Genomic DNA, 25392 nt, shown 5'->3' with positions numbered 1-25392 from the left:
GTAGTATCAGGGATGATCAAGTGTCTTAGTTCCTGAGATAGAAACATCCCAAAATAGCCTACTGATTATGTGGGGAATGAAGCACTGGAAAGAGTTGAGGTTATCCCTCCCCGCCCCAGCTTTCTTTCTTGAGCAGATATATGAGAAATCTGCATTAGGAAGATAGCAAGAACCTCTTCTCTTGTTGGAATACTAAAACTTGGAGGTGTATGTTTTAGGCCAATAGGAAGCCCTTAAAATATGGAAGTGAAATAATACAAATACTTCAGAATATTTTTCCACTTCAGATGAAGGGTGCCTTTTCTAACTGTAAAGGCCTAAGTGGCACTAGCTGCTTTTCGATCTTCATTTGGGAGCAGCAGTTTATAGGCTACAGATAATTGAATGTCTTCCTTTTATGTTGGTTCATGAAAATGTGAAACTGTCCCTGCTAAAAGCCCTGTAGTTTCTCCCTGAATAAATGAAAATTCTGTGCACATCTGCATTTGTTCAAGTTGTTGTGTTCCTTGAAGGAGCTCAGGGATACCTACTTACATTCAGATCGATGACCAAAGTTTATTCTGCCTCTAACTGTGAATTAAATATACAGCTGCTGGAAATGTCAGCAAAGTCACATAAAAAGGACTCTGATTCACTGCTGTTCTACTATTAAATAATCGGTGCTCCTGTCACATTGAATTGGATGTAAAAATGCCTGTGGCTGTTATTCCTCTGGGAGACCCTTTAAAATGCCCCTCTCCCACCCCCTCACCCCATCCTCCCCCAGCCCTGCTAAAATCAAGTGGGTATGATAGATACATTATAGTTGCAGGTGGCTGTGCCAACTGAATGAAGTCACTTTTTTCAAATATGCAGCTTTCCTGTTCGTCTGTTCTGCTCTAATTCTTGAACAACCTGGCTGGTCATCATTAAATCTGGTGTCACTCCTAAGGAACAGTGAGACTTTGCTTAGGTTACATTCATGGATTCATGGCTGCCTTCTGAAAGCAACATGATGGCCAATATTTTAAAATTTTCTTTTCTTAGGAATCTCATCCATATAAGGAAACTTCTTTCTATAGAAATTGTTCTAGAAGTTGCTGAAATATGAACTACCTTTTTATAAAATTAGTGTCTTCTAATAAACAATAGGCAAAGATAATGCTTATGAGAAAGTTGCCATTGTCTGTCAACAAAGCACATTTGCCAGAGGTAGGGAGGGAAGGAAGGGAAAGTGAGATAAAGGGGAAAGTGTGTGTGTGTATGTGTGTGTGTGTGTCAGAGACAGTAGTACATTTTGTGGAATCTGAGGGAAGAGTTGGCTACAGTAATCACTGTTAGTGATTCTGCATGTGGTTAGTAAACCTAACCACTTCCAAAATGGTGGGGAACCTCCTCATACTGTTACTAATGAAAAGAAAAATCTGTCCCCACCAAAACCACTATGAAGAAATGGTTTTACTTCACAAAGATATTTCCATACAATTCTCAGTGGCAGGGTCAGCAGAAGTCTGCTGTCATTTCAGCTATCAGGAAACCTCTAGGAGACTACTTTCTCTCCTCCCTGTCACTTTCATGATAACTTTCTAGAATAAATGTTTCTAATTGTAGTCCTTTGGCTGCAGAGTGGGAGGTGGGGACTTAGAAGGGAAGAGACTGTGGGGAATATGAAGGGTGGACAGAAAAAGGGGGTCTGAACTGTTTCGGCCATAGATTTTTTTGTTCTTCTTCTAGACAGTGATATCAGAAAGGTGTGAGTTTAGATGTTTAGATCTGGGATGTGTTTTCTTTCTTAATAAGGTCATTTAATGTCTTTGAGCTACAGTTTCCTCTTCTATAAAACAGGGTGTGTGAATAAATTTCTCTTGGGTAGTTGTAAGAATTAAATGTATAGAAATTGCCAGTCACTCAAGAGGTGCTCAATAAATGCTACTCTCAGTAGGGATGGCTCTTCAAACCTCTTTATGCCCGCCTACTCCAAAGACCCCAGCAGCACAGTGATAAAAACATACAAACAGAAATGGCAAAATCATGCACGAATGTAGACAACAAACTAGGAGATAGAAGAGCTGGGCCAATGAGTGTGTATTACAAGGTCTTCTTTCTCCCAGCGGGTCTGCAGCACTTTTCCCTAGGTTAACTTGCTTTCTGAGCCTAGAATATTGAGACTATAGTTCTCAGCTCTGTGTTTATCATGATAACATTGTGGACAATTTGAATTTGAATTTCTAATATAATGTACTCTGGAGCATTAGCTAATATTATCTTATTAGCTTATATTATCTTATTGTTTATTAATAAAGGACTTTAGGTGAAAGATGTCATATAAAGATAGTAAATTGTAAGATATTTGTAGAACTCAAACTGGAAGTTCACAGACAAAATCTGCTGTAATATTTTGTGAGCCCACACAGACTGTGAACCTGTGATTTTGAGGACCCTAAATATCCTTTCTGATGCTCTACGGTCATCCATATGAGCCACCAGTTTGGTTCAATTCCTCAAAATACTTTTTCTCCTGATTTAACACTCCGTTTGCTACAGACAAGGAACACTAAATTGTCTTACTGCAAATAAAAAGTTAGAACTGAATCAAGAGTGGTTTGATTGTTGATTCCAGAAGAATGCAACATGTTTCCTTGCTGAACAGGAGAAACATGAGTTATAATTGTGTCTTCACTTGAACACTAAAGAAAAAGAAAAGAAAAACTCTCTTTTTGGGGAGAGAAGGAAACAAAATTGCTAACCAGAACTTTGAGACCTATCAAGATACTTAGGCAAAGTCATTTACCGCTCAGGGTTTCTGAGAGCTGAAGATTTCACGTTAATGAGATTGTCCAAGCCTTCACTGCTTGAAAGAGAAAAGAAAAAAAAAAAGTTCAGATTAGGGATAGGTTTTTGGTTGGGCTAGATCAATAAAGCAACATTATAAATCCACTCCACCCAGGGGCAACAGACAGATGAAAACATGAAATGACTGCTTTTATCTGATTACCTCTGACTACTTCTGGTCACTGCAGGATTCACTTTGATGAGGTTATCCAGATCCTGGTTTCTTTAAATAGAAAAATAAAAGGCGAGCAGGTTAATGATAAAGTTCTTTTGGCAGGAGCATTCAGGTTACAAATCTGTTTGAAATAACAATGAAACAAAACATTCTTCCTGACCAAAGTACAAAAATGAATATAGATCTGTTACCTCCGGTTGTTGGTGAGAGTTTCAGGATTCACTCTGATGAGCTTATCAAGATCTTGATTTCTTTAAGTAGAAAAAAATTTAAAGAAGTTTGTGTTAGAGAAAATGCAGGTTCAAATTGGCTGGAATTAGAAGAAAAGATTAGCTATCTTATCGTTTAGTATGATACATACTGGTTTGGCATAGAACAGCCTTGAAATAAGTTTTCTAGCTAATTTAGGGGGACAAATTATGCTGGATTAGAAGAGAAGCTGCTCTGACTTTACATACTTCATAGCCAGAGCACATCCACAGGGGCACGCTGGCAGGCGTTCACAGCAAACATCTGGTGATTAACAACTTAGCACTCCGCAGTGTTTTAGCATTATGAAGATACATGCTGATTTTCATGTCCTTTTCCTTGTTATTTTTAAGATCATATTCACCAACTAAAGATATTTTTTAATAAGCTCTAAAATTGGGATCATACTTAGCCTAAGGCTTGGCATGGAGAATCCCAGCAGTCCATTAAATTGGTGACTTTTTTTCCTTTACAATAACTAAAAAGCCGAATTAAACGCAGCTGTTCATGGTCAAATGACTTACAGACTCTGAAGACTGTCCACTTCCTACTGTAAGCCCCACCAGTTCCTTTTCTCGGTGAACGGTATTTCTTCCTACATAGTTTGCTGCCATTCACTGCCTCAGTATAATACCTTGTTTTAAGTGATGATTTTTCAAAGTGTTCCCTTAAACCCTTTAGTATTTATTCCGGGAAATAAGATAGCCTGTTTTGGCAAGAAATTGCAGGACTGAGAACACTGGCTTTTCCGTACCTTCTTGGACAACAACCTGCCTGTCTCCCCTTTCCCACCCCCTCAGCAGCCCTTTTTCCTTATAGAAAAATGAGACATTTTACCCATCAAAAAGATTGAAACAAAGTTAAGAACTGAAGGGAAGGCATTTAGAGCTTCATCACCAAAAAATTCTAAGGAAAGTTCTGCATTTCCCTCCCTCAGCCCTAATGTTTCCATAGAATGTGCTTCCCAGCTCCTGGCTTCACTCAGTTTCTTCTCAGATTTTCATGGTAGACAGAAAGCCGCTAATTGAATATTTACTGTTTTGAATTATCTCCAATAATAGTATTTGCAATTAAAGATAATCAGTTGGTGTCTACAAATACTATTAAAGGAATGATAACATATGACAGATATCCAAAATACAATTTCCTTGCATGAACTGACTGCAAATCTTATAAAGCTCAACTGTGCCTAAAAGACAATAACCTCTGAAGTGAGGTTATTGTGTACCTCTAACTAAAGTAACATTGTATGTTAACTACACTGGAATTAAAATAAATAAAGTGAGGTTAATTTCATATATTAGAAGAAAAAGTATTCAAAGGCCACAGTCTTTTAACATATAAATTAATCACAATATTTCTTAGTATAACTGCATGTAATATTCGTGTACCAGCAAAATTAGAATAAGCTGCACACACAACCATGAGAACTTCCATTTTCACTGTTCTGATGAGCACAGAAAATCTGATTTATCTAACAGCCTGGACAGTGATATTTAAATTACTGTTTCATAAAGCCCATTAAGAAATACATTTTGCATCACAGCCCAATACTACTCTCTTTTCAGACCGACAGACATACAGATGCAAACACAAATTTCATTAAATAACACCTTTACTACATAGGAACACTCATATTCTCCCCTCTATTTAATTAATTTAATTGAAAAAAAAGCTGATTGCCACTTACTACATTAATTACAAGACCCTTTAACGGGTTTTGACCTACAGTTTGAGAAATCCTAGCTTAGAAAATATAGAAATAGATGCTATGTTTTACCACTACTCCTAAAAAGACAGCACAGTGTTTTTAACAAAATAAAGATCTTGGTGTCAGTTCTGAATTGCCTTGATTGATAGCATCATGTGGTTTATCTCAATGAACTAAAAATAACAAATGTATAGACCTTATTTTTTTTTAAGGCCCTGGATCCCTGCACACAAAGGAATTTTATATCTAAAGTTTATCCAGGAAATGTAACATTCTTCCTACTCAAGTGACTGCTTTCATTTGTTTTGCTTCAAGGATGTAGTAAAGAGATACATCCGAATATTTAGTCATGATTACCTCCATGTAGTTGAAGAGTTGTAAAGTTTTGCAGTCATTTGCACATTTGTGCCATCATCATGTATGAAGTCGTATTTCAAGAGACTCTGAAGAGAAGTAAAGGACATTTCTGGGCCATCCCATGGCAAGAGCAACAATCCTAGCTTTATGAGTCTCTATTTCCATAGGTGCTTAATTAACTTTGATTTATTTTAAGATCAAAGATCGTGTCTGTGATTTCAAGACCAGGAGTTGGTCTCGGAGTGAGAAGAACACACAGGAGACTACGAGATTTTTGTTCCTGGCCTCACTATTCTCATCTGTTAAAATAAGGAGATTGGACCATTTCTAAGAATCCACCCATCCCTAACATCTACTCCTAGGAATCTATGAATATGAAGTTGACTGCCTGTCATGTTTACTAAACTAGCTAGTCAATGTCACCTTTTCTTTTTAAATGCAATGTCCTGACAATGCATTCTATATTCAGCAAGCAGAATATGAGTGTTCCAAAATGTAATATATTAAATTGACAACCTATTATTCTCTTGGAGTAACATCTCTGTGCCCCCAGTACATAATTAGCTTTAATCTATGATAATTGCCTGTTGTTAATAAGATTGAGTATGTCTATTGAATTCTCTTTTTGGCGTCCATGGCCTATAATTATACCTAATGTGCAACTAATGATACCTAGTTGTAAGCTTCAAACCCAGTAGGTGCTCAGTAATTATTCTCTGCCTAGCATATCACAGAACTACTACCAGTCTTCCACCAGTTTTCTCTGTGATCCTGGTCAGATCACTTAGCCTTTGTGAGTCTGCTTCCTCTCCTGGAAATGGAATAGATTTGACTGGAACAGCAGTTTTCAAAACTATTCAAACTAACAGGGCTGGGAGTTCTCTCAGCTTCCTTCTTTCGTCTCTAAAATTTTGCAATTTTATATGTACCAGCTAAACTCAATAAGGGAAATCATGAGAACATTCTTAAGTGACATGCATATATATGTATATATATTATACATGACATATATAATATATAATCTTATATATTGTGTATATTATCTATATACTCCTTTAGTGTGAAACAGTATTAAAAATCCTCATGTAACCAGAGAAAACATGAGTTTTATCATCTTATAGGTACCACCTAAAGAAATAACAAATTTTAGGTCCATAACTTGGCTGGAAGCATCAAATGATCTAAGAAACAATACGGCTCATAAAATTTCTGCTGACTACCAGAGAACACTCCCTAAAAATGAAGTGCATGGTATTGCTGATGATGAATCTCATAAAATGTTCTAGGTCTTTTTAAACATGAACTATTATTAATATATTTTCATCAGTTCCAGAGACAAAGAAGAGAAGTCACTACCATATTATTTTCTCCAGCTATATCGCTCTTTCTTGCTAGTAACAAATAGATATTTATTTCCAGGAACATATAAAAATTGTGATGGCTTTTTAAGACCTATATGCAGTTTGTGCACAGAATGACTATAAACCACTTACGTTCGTACTTAGAGAGGAAAAAAAAAGCCAAAACAAACAAACAAATAACATCTTTCTCTTACCCAGCCATGTTTTTGACAGCTTTGGGGCTTACATTGTTAAGTTCGTCAAGACCTTCTTTCCTGCTAAAACAAAATAAAAGTTCAAATTCAGCTAGAAATCTGCAAATTTTATGACTGACATTTTTTTCTTTTGATACATGTGGATTATACAATGGGATCCTAGATAAAAAGTAATGCTTGCCAAGTTTCTACTTTACGAAGTTTTTAAAAGTCCTCAAAAAACCTACTGAGGTAGATATTACCATCCTCCCCTTACAAATAAGAAATTGAGCTTCATGGAATTTAAGGCTCTTTGGGGGCAAGTAGGAAGAAGTAAGAGATGATCAACCAGATTTGGAAACATAGCAACTGGACCCCAACCCTCATACTCCTTTCCACTAACATCTTCCCTCTATGCTCACAGTAATTCCTTATATCTGCACCATGTTTTGCACCGTAATCATAGTAATCCTGAGAGAGGTACCTTGGAGTTACTCTGTCATGCTTTTCTTGACCTTTGACCCCAGATATAATGAGTTTTAACTCCTCAAGAAGAAAGAAATACAGTCAATGTCGTGCGAAAATACCATGGTCAAGTATAAGAATGTCATGTCACCAATTTTCTTGAGTCATTTAGAAACTAATCCTTGGGTTTGTGGAGAGGAGAAAGTCAATATTCTTTGGTTTACTCAGTTTTATGAACAAATGATTTATTAACTATAAATTTACAGTAATGCTATGATTGTGTCAAAGTGGATTTCCTAAGTAGTGATTATACAGCATTCACTTTAATATTGTAATGAAATAAATTGAAACAATGAAAAAAGAAGAGTCCATCCAGCATCACTACACATCAACAAATCAATTTGTTCTCATTTTTTTCATGTCCCCTTTCAGAATGCCCTTAGCCAAATGATTGATATTTTTTTGGCAGAAATTGGAGACTTGCTCAGGAGTCTTCAATAATCTTTATATATCTACCTTGTGTTTGCTGAGGTAACATGTTTGGATCCTAAAAAAATGATGCAAGTTGCAACAGCTGGTAAAATAATTCAAAATCACTAATTATCTATACATTCTTTCCAACTTTAATATTACATTAAGAGAAATTATTGCTAACTTAAAACTTCATCAGGGGTATCTCGGTGGCTCAGTTGGTTAAGCGTCTGCCTTCGGCTTAGATCTTGATCCCACAGTCCTGGCATTGAATCCTGCATTGGGCTCCTTGCTCAGTGGGGAGTCTGCTTCTCCCACTGCCTGCCACTCCCCCTGCTTGTGCTCAAACTCTCTCTCTGACAAATAAATAAACAAAATCTTAAAAAAACAAACAAACCTTCTTCATTACTTGAATTTCTTTTAACTCTACGTAAAAGCGAGTGGCTATGAATTCATATCTTATACCATTATGTATATATGAAAATTTAATTTAGTTTTATTCTTGTTTCTTTCAAGATAACCCCAAATTTAAATTGCTCTTAAGCTTCTTATTTTCCATCTCATATTTTGCATTTAGGATATTTTGGGAGGTTGTAACGAACAAGAGAAAAATACAAAATTGTTTATCATTTACATGTACTCCTCACTTCCCTCTCTAAAAAATAACAAAAACAGGGGTGCCCGGGTGGCTCAGTGGGTTAAGCCTCTGCCTTCAGCTCAGGTCATGATCTCAGTGTCCTGGGATCGAGCCCCATATTGGGCTCTCTGCTAGGCAGGGAGCCTGCTGCCCCCACCTGCCTCTCTGTCTACTTGTGATCTCTCTGTCAAATAAATAAATAAAATATTTTTAAAATAATGAAAACGAGCAAACAAGCAAATAAAACAACAAAACTTGGGACTTCTAAAAAATAGTTATTTCCTAATTCCGAAGTGTGCAGGTAATATATATGATGTGAATGTGTAACACTGATGCTACTCTAGGATAATAATTAAATCACTTCAGAACTGCACTTCATGCAAGGCTAAATCAGAACAAGAAGACTTTTGGATTACATAAATTACTTTTATTCTAAGCACCCAAACAGGCAATCATACCTTTAAAGAGACTTTCCTATTATCACAATGGGCTTTCATACCAACACTAACCCCAAAGGCCTAAACAAGTTGCCTAATTGGATATGCATTATTATTGGACACTATATCATACATCCTGAAGAGTAAAAAGGCCAGAAAAGTTTGTATCACTTAAGGAATCTTTAGAATTAACTTATAAACTAATTTTATCATGCACATATCCTTTCATGTAAATTATTATGTTGAACTATTATGCTGAAATAGAATGATGTTGAAATCCCAAGCATGGAACACAAATTGCATACTGATAAGAGATATTTTAAGAAATTCTTTATCCTCCATTGAAGCCCACAGTCTGGGAGGCCTGAGCAAGGACACGAACACTAGGTTTATGACACAAAGTTGTTGATCCTGGATCCCATCACTGGTTGCCTCAATGGTAGAACAGTAAATTACTTTTTTTTTAAGGTTAAATAGAAAAAAAACAGACAGAAGAATTCCATGAACCTCACCTTTGGTTAATTCTGTTTGTTTCAGGAGACACTCTGATAAGGCTGTCAAGACTTTGGCCCCTTTAAAATGTGGAAGAAATGATTAGGTCAGTGGTTGACTTCCATCATGTGGTTGCAAATATTAAAACCAAGAAACATTTTTTGTTATAAAAAAAATTTGTTATATAATATTTATGAATACAGAGATCATCTCAAAGGATTGGAAATTTCCAGTGCTATGAATATATATATATATATATATTTGGACCTAATTACTGCTGCATAGAAATAATAAACAATAACCAATGGCTTTGGAAAATTCATGATGTGCCAGGCAGTGTTCAAGTGATTTATATGATATATATATAAGTGAATCCTCACATTTATTGTTTCTTTCAAGACAACCTCAAATTTAAATTGCTCTTAAGCTCTTTATTTTCCAAATCATATTTTGCATTTAGGATATTTTGGGACGTTGTAATGAACAAGATGTCACATCAATCATTCAATATAGGAAGTATTTTTTTTTAAGATTTTATTTATTTATTTGACAGACAGAAATCAGAAGTAGGCAGAGAAGCAGGCAGAGAGAGAGGGGGAAGTAGACTCCCTGCTGAGCAGAGATCCCAATGTAGGGCTCGATCCCAGGACCCTGGGATCATGACCTAAGCTGAAGGAAGAGGCCCTAACCCACTGAGCTACCCAGGCGCCCCTCAATTAGGAAGTATTATCACCCCATTTTCTCAAAGGGAAAAACAGACACAGAAAGATTAAATGAAAACAAAGTAATCTAACTCAAGAGCTCTTGGCTCTGTCCATGATACCAACCATCGTACTGGCACTGAGTAATTGTGTTAGCATTGAAGTGACTACACAGCACCTGGTCCAGTTTCCTTACTGTGAGGACAAGGAAACTGAAACAGGGGAAGTGGCCAATCTCATTTTGCACAGTTAGTGAGGGCAGAGCCAAGACCTAGACCCACATCTATGGTCTCCCATCTCCCATCCCACTTCTGTGCCATCCTCTGTGTAAGAAGGATAAACAAATCAAAGAACATAAGTGTCTTGTCCATTCTTGGAAATCAACTGTTCATGTAATTAATCAAAGGTTGTCTCCATTTTATTAAGAATTAGTTGGCCAAAATGTTCAGCATTTCAGATATGAGGTCATGAAGGTCAGCATGACTTTTCTTGAACTATTAATTGAGTTCAGTGTCAGTCTGCTACAATCGTTAATTTAGTTATGTTTTTAAGCATTAGTATGTGTGAAACAAAAAAATCAGAGGCATATTAAATCTTACCCTTGCATACTTTTTCCTGTTCTTGGAACCACCTTGATGAGGTTATCAAGATTTCTGGAACTTAAAAACAAAAAGCAAAAATGATAAGTAAAAATGGAACTAAATCAGTTAAGTATTTATTTAGAAGATATATGTGCTCAAGATTAATTTTACTATTAGGTTTTGAGAAAAATCAATACCAGTCTTTGTTCTTAATTTGAAAGATACAAATTTTGATGCCCATACAAACCATCAATATATGGCTCAATTCCTATTTACCCTCAAAATAAAACCATAACATTCAGGCAATATTGAGTTTTTAAAAAAATCAATCAGCAACTATGTAATGATTTGCCAAAAACTTTCACCTGCCCCCCACAAATATTCCATCTAACACTGTAGCTGTTACTAAACTAGATTTTGTTAATCATTTCCATTTACAGCGCTTTCTTGCTTTAAAGGGATTTTATATCCATTATTTTGCTTGATCCTGACAATAACCAAGTAATAGAGGTAGACCAGATAGTTATAAATGATCCTCATTTTATAACTGAAGAAGTCTCAGCTCAGGGTGTTCAAGGGACTGGCTCAAAGGCATCCCATTGGGAAGTGATGGGTTTCAGACTTTCTGATTCCAACCCAAAGATTTTTTCCACATAGCTTCTCTGATGAGTGCTACAAATTGATGCAGGCGGGGATGGAAGAAAGATAATATGTAATCTTCACCCTGTGTTACTGCTGTTTACTTCAGGAGTCACTTTGATGAGATTGTCAAGGCTCTGGCCCCTTTAAAACATTGAAGAAAAATGATGAGGTTAATGAGAGATTAACACCAAAGGAATAAAGCCATTTATTAAAACTCAGAAACAGGATAAACACTGAGATCATGCCAAAGAATGGAAGATTGTTAAAAGTAACTATGTAGAAGAATGTAGGGATTTGTACATCTCTGAGACTCAATGAGACAATATTTTAATCTTAGAGGCTTTAGGCCAGTCACAAACACTGTACTAGGACTCTGTCTCGAATATAATTCATTTAATGCTATGCTCTTAACCTTCGCTAGGTGCACTGAACATTTTGTAATAGTCTATATATGCATCTCATGGAATATTCCAGAAAGTACATCCTCTTAATATCAACCTCCAACATGCTGTGGGAATTTAAAATCAACTTTGGAGAATCTATATTTTGTAAAATTGACATTCATTAGCAGGTTTTCTATTCATAACACTGGATTAAGATTAATATACCAATTTGTTGAGGTCCATGTTATACAACCTGGTATCTGCATCTGGTGCTTACAATTATGTGTTCAAACTACAAATTTTGACTAGTTCTGTTGGCAACAAATAGTAGGAAGATTAAAATCTATAGAGCTCTGAAATGTAAGCTATGTTTACTATAATAAAACTCCATGTAGTCACTAAAAACTGTCAGTATTTTGTTGTCATCCTTTAATATTTCTGTTTATTATCTTAATGGAAGTTTACTTTTCTTATTGTTTCTATGTGTTTTCCTCATACACAGCACAAGCAAATGCCCCTCTGATCTACAGAGGATGCCACATGGGTAAAGAACCTCCACAGAAGGTAATCCCTGTTTTTCCATGCCCTGTGGTCCTACTAAGACTGTATCACAAAGTCTCTGAGGTTGCATCTATACAACATCAAAGATGGGGATATTCGGATGCAATTAGATGTTGACCCAAGTTTTGACTTGTATTCAGATATCCGAGACACTACATACCCAGGCTAAAAGCAGCAAGAGAAAAAATGTAGACATTTTCTATGCAAAATGAAACAATTAACCCAACAGAAGCAACTATTCTGTCCCAGACTACCACTTGTTGATGTTTTTTACCTCTTGTTAATTTTGGCCTACATGAAGTACATGAGATTTGAATGCCAGAGTCTGAGAAAAAAAATTCCCAGAATTCTATTTCCAGATTTGAATACTTAAAAAAAAATAATAACACACAATAAGCATTGTAACCCCTCCCTTGTAATGTTTGTGTTGATTCTGGCGTTTGCTTTGATTATATTGTCAAGAACTTGATCTCTTTACACATATTAAATAAAGCACATATAAGTGGAAGCTTATTTAAATCTCAAAGTAAATAAAATCAATAAAGCAGAATGTGCTAATTAATGTAGTCATTTAAAATAATATTTTGAGCTAAACTGTGAATCAATGCCTCATAATGCATATACCCTTATATTCGATCATTCTTTTAATCCACAAATAGTTATGGAAACCTATGAATAATACAGACTTAGGCTTAGCTCTCATGAGTCTTCCATTCTAACTTGGTTAGAGGCAGGAAGCATACAATCAAACATACAAACAAAAGTCACAATTCCAGATAACAACATATACTCCAAAGAAAAGAAGAAGGAGTGCCTGTGGTGCTGGGATTGGAGGAAGGAAGGTTTTGACAATTATAGTCAATGGTCAGAAATGACAGGTTGGGGGTAAAGTAGTCCCAAAGTGAGAAAAAAATATAGAGAACTCATAAAGCAGGAATGAAATCAGGAATAGAAAAAAAGATTAATTTGGCCATACTGTATGGAACAAGTATGCAACCATTACTGAGGGTTAGAATTGTATTCTACCTGAAATGGAAAAGCCCTGTAATTTTTTAATAAGAGAGGGAGTGTGATTTAGTTTTGTTTTAAAAGATCGACAGGACTTAATTACCTGTAGTGAAAGAAAAAGACAACCACTGTCCCTGAAAGTTCTCACAAGGCACATGCACACACACACACACACACACACACACACACACACACACACTGGGCATACTCCGAAACACATGGACATGGATGCACACACATAGACCACATAGACATCCATGTACATATAAACTCATATACACACAAAAGCATAGAGATATATGCGTATCCATGTACATGCAAGCATGTGAGCACTTTCATGCAACCACACACAGGACATTTGCGAAGACATGCACACACCCATATGCATGTGCACTGACACACACAAAGGCACACCTATACATATACACACATTCACACAAACACAAGTACACACACACAAAGCATTTATTTTCATGTATACACAGGGGCACACATAGACATGCACACACACACAGTCCCAATGTATGAAAAACAATGAGATGATTTAAACTACTCATAAACAAAAATTAAGAAAACAAGGATTTTTCTTGGAGAATCAAAGTAAATTAAATATTTGAACAGTATCTAAATCATTAACAGAACATAATTCATCTAAATCTTCATTATTGCTAACAATTACTTGTAGTTATTCTGTGCCAGGCATGACAGTGTGATGATCTCTATTTTGTGGATGAGTCAACTGAAGCATGAGGACACAGCTAGCAAGTGACCAAGCCAAAATTTGAACCCAGAATTTAGACTCCCTGCTCCAGTTACCATCCCAGACCACCCAGGTAGCCAAGGAAATCAATGCTTTCTTCTTAGTCTATTGGGGCATATACGAGTGTCTAACTTGCTGGATTGCTGGGCCTTCGACCATGTCATGCTGCTAGAACAGGACAGCCTGACAGTGTGCACACCAGCTTTTCAGCTAGCTGAGCCCCTGCTCTGCTGACTGGGCCTGCAGGCATAAGTGACACATTTTAGAATCAACTAATAATATCATGTATGGAGTTAACTGAATGGAGAGAAGTTCAAAGGAAACCACATGGAATTATTTGGTGTACTGTTTTCAGCAACGTACCAACAAGCTCAGTTTTAAATATATTCCATCTGCTTTTTAAAAAATAAAAAGCAGGAGGAAATAAGCTTTCCAGATTTACTTGACAGTTCATGGGTAGCAGAACTCTTTTAATGAAGTACACTCTGTTAAGCTCTTCATCTTTAAATATATACCATGTAGACATACATATGCTACACACAAATACACTAGACATGCACACATCATTCACACATGAACACATCCACATATATCCACACACACTACTCACACATCCACATACATACACTTATATATATTTATACTGTGTATACATCCACATCCACAGTATATATATATACACACATATATATACATTTTGATGGTAATTTCATATGTTAACTTGACTGGGCTACAGAGTGCCTACATTTGGTCAAACATTATTCTGGGTATGTCTGGGAGGGTGTTTGGGGTGAGATTAACATTTAAATGTATAGACAGAGTAAAGCAGTTGGTCCTCCCGAACATAGTGGGCCACAACCAATCAGTTGAGAATGGGATAGAGCAAAAAGACTAAGTCAGAAGGGAGTTTGCCTGACTGACTGCTTGGTTTAAGACATCTCCATCTTAAACTACATCTCCTGATCCTTAGGTATTTGGATTTGAATAGAAACTTTATTACTGGCTCTCCTAGATGTCCAGCTTGCAAACTACAAATCTTGGGACTTCTCAGTTTCTATAAGATCGTGAGCCAATTCCTTAGAATAAATCTCTTTTTCTCCCTATATATATATACATATCCTATTGTTTCAGTTTCTATGGAAAACCCTGATCAGAACATGTACATACTCTTATACCCAAACCCTTATACATACACACTATTTATATATACAGAAATACATTTATACAAACACACACTACTTACACACACACGCACACATGAGAAATCATTTAACTCAATAGAGAAACTGAAATTCCCATTTAATTTCTCAAAGTCTACCTGATAGTAAACATCACTCAAAAAATAAAAATGCAAAAGATCACTTCTAAGCATCATTTGTATAAAACTGCTTAATATTATATGTTTTGGGGGAAGAGAACCTGGTTTGAATTTCAATTTACTCTCCTGAATACAAACACTCAGGGTTCCAATGTGCTTATGAATGCCAAAGGGAAGGGGGAAAGCTTTAAATGTCTTACCTCTTGATATTTTTATTTGCTTCAGGATTCACTTTAATAAATCCATCAAGGTCTTGTTTCCTTTGAATAAAGAAATGAGTTTTAATAAATGCTATTAATTAAAACATAAATCAAGTGAATGATGATTGGAGAAGTAATGTAAGTCAAAGTTCTGTACTGGATCCAGACAGAATATTAAATTTCTACTCAAGAAATCAGATATAATTGCCTATTCCATTTTTAAATAACATGAACAATGTCAATAAAAATAATAATGATAATAAAATTTTTTAAATAAGAATATATGTTTTCATATAAAGTCAACAATTTCCCTAACCCACACTTTTTAAAAATATAATTAGGTTATGACAAATTACAAAGAGCAAGAAAAAAACACCTTGCATAGTAAGAAAATTGACTCATTTCTTGGGAAGACACATGTCACCCTCATTAAAATGCACTGAGTAATATCAAAAGGAGATCATCTGAACCCAGAAAAGAGAATACTGTAGGGGTTGGCAGAAGTATTGTGACTTCTTGCTGCTATCGTGTTGACAGAGCCATGAAGAGGAGAAAAAAATGGTGGAATTTCCTTCCTCCCAGAGGGTATACCTGCCCAGCCTCTCTCTTGGGCTGCCTTCTGAGACCATCATCCTTAGAGAAGCCGACTTAGAAGAGTTTTAGTCAAGCCTCGCTTCTGGATATCTTTGCTAATTTAGAGATCCACCTTGAAAATGTAGTCAAGACCATGCATTCTTTAGATACAAAGAAACTCATTTTATTAGGAACAAGAAGGGAAGTTCATGTGGCCTACTATTATTGTCTATCTCCACGCTAATAAAATATGGTTATGAAGTTAAAATGCTGAATCATTTTATCTTATTGATTGTTACCTACAGAGATCAGACTTAAAGACACTAATAATTCTTTTTTTTTTTTGACACTAATAATTCTTAACCAGTGGCATTTTCACTTCCTTTGGGCTTTGCTTTGATAAGATTATCAAAGTCTTTACCTCTTAAAAAAAGTTTAGTTCACTTTCTAAGTATTCTCACAGCATTATATCTAAATAGATATTCCATATTATTGATGATTAATTGAAAGCTTTTGGAGAAAATTATTATACACGAATTATATTAATTCTATTATAAAAATTACCTATCAATAACATAGTTAAATTAATCTCTGGGGGGCGCCTGGGTGGCTCAGTGGTTGAAGCCTCTGCCTTCGGCTCAGGTCATGATCTCAGGGTCCTGGGATCGAGTCCCGCGTCGGGCTCTCTGCTCAGCAGGGAGCCTGCCCCCTCCTCCTGTCTCTCTCTGCCTGCCTCTCCCCTACTTGTGATCTGTCTGTCAAATAAATAAAAAAAAAAATCTTTTAAAAAAAATTAATCTCTGGGATTTTATATCAGCCAAAGGTAAATTTAGATAGAATTCATTGTAGAGCCTCCAAAGTGAAAATCAGGGTGGTAGGGATCAGACACGGAAGACAGAAAGGAAACTCAAAGATGTGACCCTCTCAATGTCACTAAGAAGATCGCACAGTGAAATCTGGGAGAATACAACCAAGATTCAGAAACATCAAAACAGTTCTCACCCTCTCCTAGTTTTATCTGTCCTGGCATTCACTTTGATAATCGTTTCAAGATCTTGGCTTCTTTGGAGAAAAACAGAAACAAAAACACGAAAACCTTGCGTTACTTAGGTTACATTCAGTTGTCTCTGAAATCTGTATAAACAAGAATGTCCTGGAAAGGATATCATATGTTTCCAGGCCAAATGGCCAGAAAAACTTAGAGCTGTTAATTTGCCCAGCAGTACTTGGTTTAAATCAGTTGAGAACTTCCCAGCGTACCTCTCACTTTGCAATTTTGTCCTTTATATTTCTTAATTAAATATGAGACTTGGCTCATGTTTACATTGTTTAAGAAAATACAGAATAAGAGATTGTGTAGCAGATTTCCTACACTCACTTCAATGTAACTCAAACATGTGGTCCTGTGGAAACAGCATACATCATACTCCTTTGCTTACTCTCTGATAGGCCTATAAAGTACAACAGTTCATCTCTGATCGAGGAAAGCATTACACTCCCATTTCTAACAAGGTGTGAAAAACTAACTAGAAAAAAGAGAGCCCCAGCAACGTAGGATCTTACCCTTCCTCATTTTTGTCCATCCTTTGATTAACTTTAATAAGACTTCCAAGGCCTTGGTTTCTTCATAACATGGGAGCAAGGAGGATAGAAGAGCCACAAAAGAGAGGAAAGAGAGTAATTTAATGTCTTATGGCAACAGCAGATTTCTCACCCCAGGAGTAAGATGTTAGCAGTACCTAAAGCCTCAGAAGTCTTTAGAAATGTTTAATACGGGGCGCCTGGGTGGCTCAGTGGGTTAAAGCCTCTGCCTTCGGCTCAGGTCATGATCCCAGGTTCCTGGGATCGAGCCCCGTGTCGGACTCTCTGCTCAGCAGGGAGCCTGCTTCCTCCTTTCTCTCTCTCTCTGCCTGCCTCTCTGCCTACTTGTGATCTCTGTCTGTCAAATAAATAAATAAAATCTTAAAAAAAAAAAAAAAAAGAAATGTTTAATACAAGTGACTCTTCTCTGTGCAAAATGCTGAATAGATGCCAACTATTCTAATGATAAAGTCTCAGTCATTGCTCAGTTATGATTCAATCATTTTAATGGAATAATTTTTAATAAAATAATAAACATTCCTGCTATTTAGAACTGAGTTGTTGTATTGACAGCTTATACAATGCTATAATCTTCAGGTTACTTTTATTACCATGCATCATAGCACCAGAGCTCAGTATCAGTATAAGGAGAACTGGATTCAAATCTTAGTTCTGATTTTAACATGGTTTGTGACCATGTTCTTTCACATCATGCACCGTTTTCCTCACTATAAGGGGATTAGACTATGCTATCTTAGGGTCCTTTATTACTCTGATATTTTATCCTTCATATTCTCAGAAGACCTAATGGTCAATGAGACTGACCTGTAGATTGAGGCCAAATTATTGCAAACTCTTTATTTTTTTATTTTTAAAGTAAATTTAATGGTTTTATTTTAAGCACTATTTATTTATTGGGGGGGGTGAGAGAGTGTGCGCAAGCACAAGTTGGGGGGGGGGGCAGAGTGAAAGGGAGAGAATCTCAAGCAGATTCCTTGCTGACCATGGGATCCAATGTGGGGCTCCAACTAATGAACCTGAGATCATGACATGAGCCGAAACCAAGAGTCCCACAGTCAACCAACTGAGACACCCAGGTGCCCTAGTAAATTTAATGTTTTTAATTGAAATAGAGTTGAGGGGCACATGGGTGGCTCAGCTGGTTAAGCACCTGCCTTTGGCTCAGGTCATGATTCCAGGGTTCTGGAATGAGCGCCACATTGGACTCCCGACTCAGCGGCGAGTCTGTCTTTCCCTCTCCTTCTGCCTGCCACTCCCCTTTCTTGTGTTTTCTCTGTCAAATAAATAAAATCTTTGAAATAGAGTTGACACACAATAGTCACATTAGTTGCAAGTATATAACATAGTGTTTCGACAACTCTATATGTGATACAATGCTCACTACAAGAGTACCTACCATCTATCACCATATAATACTACTTTAATTTTAATTCCATTGACTATATTTCCTACAGTGCATCCTTTATCCTCCTGACTTACTCATTCCATAACTAGAAGCCTGTTTTCCACTTCCCTACACACATTTTGTCCATCCCTATACCATCCTCCCCTCTGGCAACCATCAGTTGGTTCTCTGTATTTGTATGCCTATTTCTGCTTTTTCTTTGTGTGTGTGTGTGTGTGTGTGTGTGTGTGTGTGTGTGTGTGTTAGGTTTTATATATAAGTGAAATCATAGGGTATTTGTCTTTCTCTGTCTGACTTATTTCACTTAGCATAATTCCCTCTAGGTCCATCCATGTTGTCACAAATAGCAAGATCCCATTCTTTTTTATGGCTAAGTAATATTCCATTGTGTGGGTATGTGTGCGTGGATATAAATACACATCACATTTTCTTTATCATTAAACCATTTTAAAAGTAAAAGTTCCCTTCAGGTATCAGTCTGTGCCTTCTTTGTCCTTTCAGGGACAGTTGGTGGGAAGCTAACTTTAATACATTTGTTGATAGACTGCATTCTTTAAACATGAAAATCATTCATATCAGGGGTGGAAATCAGATGGTCAATATTTTAAATCTGAATGCTTCAGAGATTTTTTTTTTAAAGGATTTTATTTATTTGCTTGAGAGAGAGTGAGGAGAGAGTGAGAGCACAAGAGAGAGGAGCACAGAGGGAGAGGGAGAGGGAGAGAGGGAGCCCAACTCTGGGCTCTATTCCAGGACACTGAGATCATGACCCAAGCTGAAGGCAGATGCTCAACCAACTGAGCAGGTGTCCCAACCTTTTGGAGATTTAGACATGTCATTTTTAGCAAAAAGTTCAAGGTTCTGAAGTACCCTTGGGAAGGTAGAAATAACTCTAAGATGGCTCCAGTGCTTTACATAAACTGACTACAGACAATAAACCTTTTCCATGCAAATGGTTTAAAGCTATTAGGGAACATCGGAGTTAATCCCTCTAAATCACCCAATTGCCCAGGTGTAGCTTTGTCATTTTCATCTGTCTCTGATTTCACAGTGATAAGACTATTGACATCTTAGTTTCTTGCGATATAAAAGAGAAGACAAAGAGGGTAGGCTGAAAGAAGGACCAGGGACTACAGACTGACCCTACCACGTCAGTGAGTTCAATCATTCCTGCAACAGAAAGCCCGTTTATCACACATTACAAACCACATCTCTTTTCTCCTTGCCAGTCCAGGAATGATTCGCTTCAGATACTCATCCTAATGTTTCTGCTTTCTACCATTTTGATGGATCCTTCCCAATTTCATTTTTTAAATATCTGAAATCTCATCTTCTCCTATAAAGCTCATATAACCACTCAGAGAGAACTGACTGTTTTCCCACTTCATCAGTTCTCCATGAGAAGAAAAATTTTTACCTGTAATAATACTTGCAGCTTGACATTGTAATAATATATTCTTAATAAGGATTCAGTATCTGTGAACTTATTATTGCCAATTATTTTCACATTATGATCACATAGACTTTAAGTGCTCTATATCAGAGACAGTTGAGAATGCATCTGCCAAGATTGGCTTGGAAAGCTAAAATACCATTCTGGGCACAGACTGGCACAGATGAATGGCTTTAAAAGATAATCAAGACAATAGAAATAATTATCACATTAGGAAGGCAAATCTAATGACTAACCAAGTACAAGGTAAACAGCCAATCTGGGGGAAAAACAGTAGTGGTTTCCTAAATCTTTACACTTTGTCATTCTTTACCATTCTGGGATTTTCTTTTTCTTTTTTTTTTTTTTTTTAAGACTTTATTTATTTATTTGTCAGAGAGAGAAAGAGAGAGAGAGAGCACAAGCAAGGGGATCAACAAGCAGAGGGAGAAGCAGGCTTTCCGCTGCATAAGGAGCCCAACCAGGGCATGACTCTGAGATCACAACCTGAGTCAAGGGCAGACGCTTAATTGACTGAGCCACCCAGGTGTTCCTTTTCTGAGATTTTCTTTAACAAAACTGTCGGGAATTTGATTTCTTTCCATATAAAAAATAAAATCAGTCATGTAAGTCAACTTTCTAGGACTTCAGTATGTCTAGAACTATAAGTCAACCTCTTAAATGCTATCAGTTTAGTTACTAACTGTTAAATGCTAACAGTTTAGTCACTAACCCTTTTTATGATATAGAATAAGTAAAGGCATGACTCTTGACCCTGAGATATTTACAAATATATGTAAGATATACATATGAAGTGACTCAACTGAGATTCTAACTGAGAAGTACCTTAGAGCATTATAAAGACTTCAGTGAAGGGGCGCCTGGGTGGCTCAGTTGGTTAAAGGCTCTGCCTTCGGCTCAGGTCATGATCTCAGCGTACTGGGATAGAGCCGTGCATCGGGCTCTGTGCTCGGCAGGGAGCCTGCTTCCCCCTTCTCTCTCTGCCTGCCTCTCTGCCTACTTGTGATCTCTGTCTGTCAAATAAATAAATAAAATCTTAAAAAAAAAAAAAAAGACTTCAGTGAAGAGAGACTAGCTTCCAGCATCAAAATGTCTTAGAGAAAATATAATTAGTTCATAAACCAGCCTATTGTCCACTACTCGTAACAGCCAACTAGAGTTGCTTTATTTTTAAATACAAAAGGGAACTTGGAGATCATCTGGGTCATGCTCTTCATTTTATGGGATGAGAACAGAGGTCTGGAGAGGTTAAGTGACTTGCCCAGGGTCATCCAGATAGATGTGGGAGGCAGAGCCCGTTACCAAGATTTCCACCCTTCTGTTCCACCAACCTGCCTGCCCCTTGTCCTGAGCAGGAGGTCAAACCTAGGAAATGACATATAGTCTAGGACTCAATCAAAGGGGCCTGTAAGAGTCACAGCTTACCCTTTGCTGTCTTTGTCTGTTCGAGTATTCATAAAAATGAGATTTTCAAGGCTTTTGGCTCTGTAAACACAAAGAAATTCAAATAAAAGACTACATATTGAAATAAAATTGGGTGGTATCTTGAGAGGTTAGATACAATAAACATTCTTCATAAATTGCTCATCTACTCTTATTGAATGGAAGAGCAGAAATCCTTTTGGGCAATTATGTCTGAACTAAATGTACAATTCTGAGAGCACTACTCCATCTGCTCGTACATTTCCATGCCAGAGGATACAACTCCCTTCCAGCAACCATCTGAAAGTATAAAACAAGCAATCTGGGAGATCATATTTTCAGGTTAGGGACAGATGAACTTACCTTTTCTCTGTTTGCTCTGCCTTAGGATTTGCTCTGAAGAGACCATCAAGACCTTGATTTCTTTAAAAGCATTGAACAAAAAAAACTCATCAGTGGTAACAGCAGATACATAACTCTAGAAATATAGACCAGTTTATATTTCTACAGATAGATAGGAAATAGAAGCTGGGTAGGAAAGATGAGCAATAATTCTTAAAATTGCTTTATTTCAAATAGGTATTTTCATAGACACTAAATTGCAGTGGACCTCAGAAAAAATAAGATAGAAAATACAAACTGGGGCTCCACACACAGCCAATAGGTCCATGATGCATTGTATGGATTTCACAGAGTGTTTTGTTTTTAATGTGAGCCAATGTTGACCCTCTGTCTTTATAGATGAAGAAACTGAAAAAGCAGCACATTTAAATGAGTTGTTGACAGTAAGTCACAGTAAGATCACTGTTGTCGGACAGGGTATGAACACCACACCTTTGGATGCTCCGAGCAATGAGCTCATTTGACACTTAACTTGTTTTTCTGTCTCTCTAGTCCTTACCCATTTAGTATGTTAGGCAGAGTAACAGAGAGATCACAAAAACTGCACATACTTCCAACACAGACCTCAATTATTATAATCTTTAAAGTGTGCAATTCTAACTGATTCAAAATTAAGGAGGTAAGTTTAACTAAGACTGTAAGTGGCTTTTGTAAAGTATAAACCTGAGAACATTCAGTGACCAAACTAAACTCTGCCCACATACTTATATATTAATATTTCAGGAAGAGAACTGTGGTTTTCTATGTAACTGCCTTACTAAATAGAGTGTGAACATCAAAGATACTTTAATATTAGTATCTTTAGATTGTAATAACCATTTATAGCAGTGATGAAATGATAATTCCTGCAAGCTTTTTATTCAAGACTCGTAGGCTATTTTTTAACTTATGTGGGTCCTCATACTCAAATACTAAAAAGATATAAGAAGCCATAAAATGCAACTCAATAATAAAGGAAAAAATGGATTTTTTCAAATCTTACCTATTCAAGCTTTTGTTCATTTTGATGAGATTATCCAGTTCTTCACTTTTGGAATAAACAAACAAACAAACAAACAAAATCTCACATCAGTAAAAGCCAGCCCTGAGTCAAAGAGCAGGTCCACCTTAAACAACTGTTTCTGAGTTCCTGGAATACAATACATGCCACCAAAATCTTGTTTATCCTTCAAGGCTCTCTTCAGATGCCTCTTCCTCCAACACATATTCCCCAGTCCTTCAACGGAATACAGTCCTCTAAATTTTTGGAAACCTTGCTGCAATTTGTTTTGTTGTTGTTGTTGTTGTTGTTGGGATTTTTTGCATCTCCTTTATGGCACTAATACTACTATATTTTGTGATGTAGCAGCTACATACTTCTCTCATGTTAATGTCCCTGCTCCTACATCTCTTTCACACACACACACACACACACACACACACACACCACTTAAAATTTACAACTGTGTTTTACATTGGATTTTCTTCAGTCTTTAATACCATATATTTTAAACAGTAAATATTTAATATAGGTTTTTATTTGAATCGACATATATAGGCACATTGACTAATTATAGATTCTATCTTTATACAATGTACCTACACAAAGTAGCTATAGGAAAATATCTGTTCATCAGTAAGTCTGGCTGTTTTTTTAAATTGTGATCCTACTTCATTCCAAGTCCGCTAAATTTATGATCTTTTGTCTGTATTTGAGAACTGCAACTTTCTGGTTGCTTCCTGGGGAGCAACCTATTTAGGCTAAACCCCTGTCCCTTAGCATCATCTGAGTACAGGTCTCTCTCCCAAGAAGGCAGTTTTAGTGGGTTTCTGGTTCCTGTTTGCCCCTGATAGCATTGTCTATTTGTCATCCCTTTGCCCCCATTTCTCTTGCCTTCCTAGTCCAGTTTTTAGATCCCACATCATGGTTTTCCCTTCTTCCTGCTCTAAATTGCACATTTTCCACACTTTCTCAATGTTCCTTCCTCTTTGTTCTGAGTCATCCCTAGTACTGACCAGGAGGCTATGAGTAGTTACATATTCAGGGTCTCAGGTCAGGGATACATAGATCCCTACCCAGGATCCACCACTTATTAGCTGGTGACTCTGGGTGAGTAACCTAACCCCTTGCCCTCTCAGTTTTTCCATCTGTCCAAAAAGAATACTAATTATACCCACCTGAGAAGAGAATCAATACGCTAATGAGTATAAAGTGTGTAGCATGATGTCTGGCAAGTCCTAAACTCTCAATTAATTTTGGCCATTATAGAAAACAGTTCCCAGTCTACTAAAATTATCATTTAATAAATGCTTGCTATATTTATTTTTTAAACTGCCTTTAGAGACATCAAGACTTTGGCTCTGGCTAGACAGGTATAGTTGCTGAGTCATATATGGGCTCTGAAGAGTCTGGCACAATATATTGCCATAAAAGCTTAGAGACTCTAAAAACATGTTAAATTCACATAGGTGAATCCTTTCAAGAAATGTTACATATTCGGTGGTAGGATCAAAGGCTGAGGAAAAAAATTCTGAAATACAAATGCTGCTGACCCTGACAAAAAATAGATAAACATACTAACTAGTCCCTTGACACAATGCCTCAGCGTTGTTTCTTGCTTGAAATTCCACTGTCCAGCTCTGAGAATATGAATCTGTCCATGTCTCCAAGGAAAAGAGCAAACCTAAGAATCCTGTAAAATGGTAGTCTCAGACCTTTCTGACTAGTATGAGTCACAGTGAAGAGATGATCAGAATTTGGGGTTGCTCATGTTTATCACAAATGAATGGGCATAAATCATGAGAAGACACTCTGTGGTAAATTAAACAAAATGGAGACAATATTCTCACTAGGAAGTTGGACTTTTAAAATGACCTTATATCGAGGAAAGCTTTGGATATTAAATTTCACCATCTCATGTGCAGTAAATTAAATGTTCTTAATCAGATAGGAGTCCACTTCACACAGGAATATCACCAAGAGCCGCTCAGGGGATTAAAAGTTATTTCTAGTCCCCAGATGGCCCACAGTGATGGTAGTTGGTTGTGTCGTTCTAACAGACA

At 36.8% G+C, this 25392-nt stretch overlaps 1 protein-coding gene across 11 annotated transcripts in view; it reads right to left on the bottom strand.

The window, feature by feature from the left end:
- LOC111146985 (sciellin) overlaps positions 1-25392 on the bottom strand; it is a 162559-nt gene that overhangs the window by 22317 nt on the left and 114850 nt on the right. For 7 of the 11 annotated variants that reach the window (XM_022502799.1, XM_022502801.1, XM_022502800.1 and 4 more), the window contains 13 exons: positions 23333-23377; positions 22312-22371; positions 21952-22011; positions 17630-17689; positions 17069-17128; positions 15494-15553; positions 11345-11404; positions 10640-10699; positions 9360-9419; positions 6859-6921; positions 3178-3237; positions 2975-3034; positions 2771-2830 (listed from right to left, as the gene is read on the bottom strand). In XM_022502799.1, the coding sequence (XP_022358507.1) occupies positions 2771-2830; positions 2975-3034; positions 3178-3237; positions 6859-6921; positions 9360-9419; positions 10640-10699; positions 11345-11404; positions 15494-15553; positions 17069-17128; positions 17630-17689; positions 21952-22011; positions 22312-22371; positions 23333-23377 (768 nt within the window). The remainder of the gene's footprint in view (positions 1-2770; positions 2831-2974; positions 3035-3177; positions 3238-6858; positions 6922-9359; positions 9420-10639; positions 10700-11344; positions 11405-15493; positions 15554-17068; positions 17129-17629; positions 17690-21951; positions 22012-22311; positions 22372-23332; positions 23378-25392) is intronic. The other 4 variants (XM_022502797.1, XM_022502803.1, XM_022502798.1 and 1 more) reach the window with 3 other exon arrangements.

The sequence above is a fragment of the Enhydra lutris genome, unplaced genomic scaffold (assembly GCF_002288905.1).
Source record: "Enhydra lutris kenyoni isolate GAN:26980312 unplaced genomic scaffold, ASM228890v2 scaffoldscaffold15, whole genome shotgun sequence".
NCBI classification, from domain to species: domain Eukaryota; kingdom Metazoa; phylum Chordata; class Mammalia; order Carnivora; family Mustelidae; genus Enhydra; species Enhydra lutris.
Note: the sequence above shows the minus strand (reverse complement) of the source record. Positions and strands in the feature narration are given on the sequence as shown.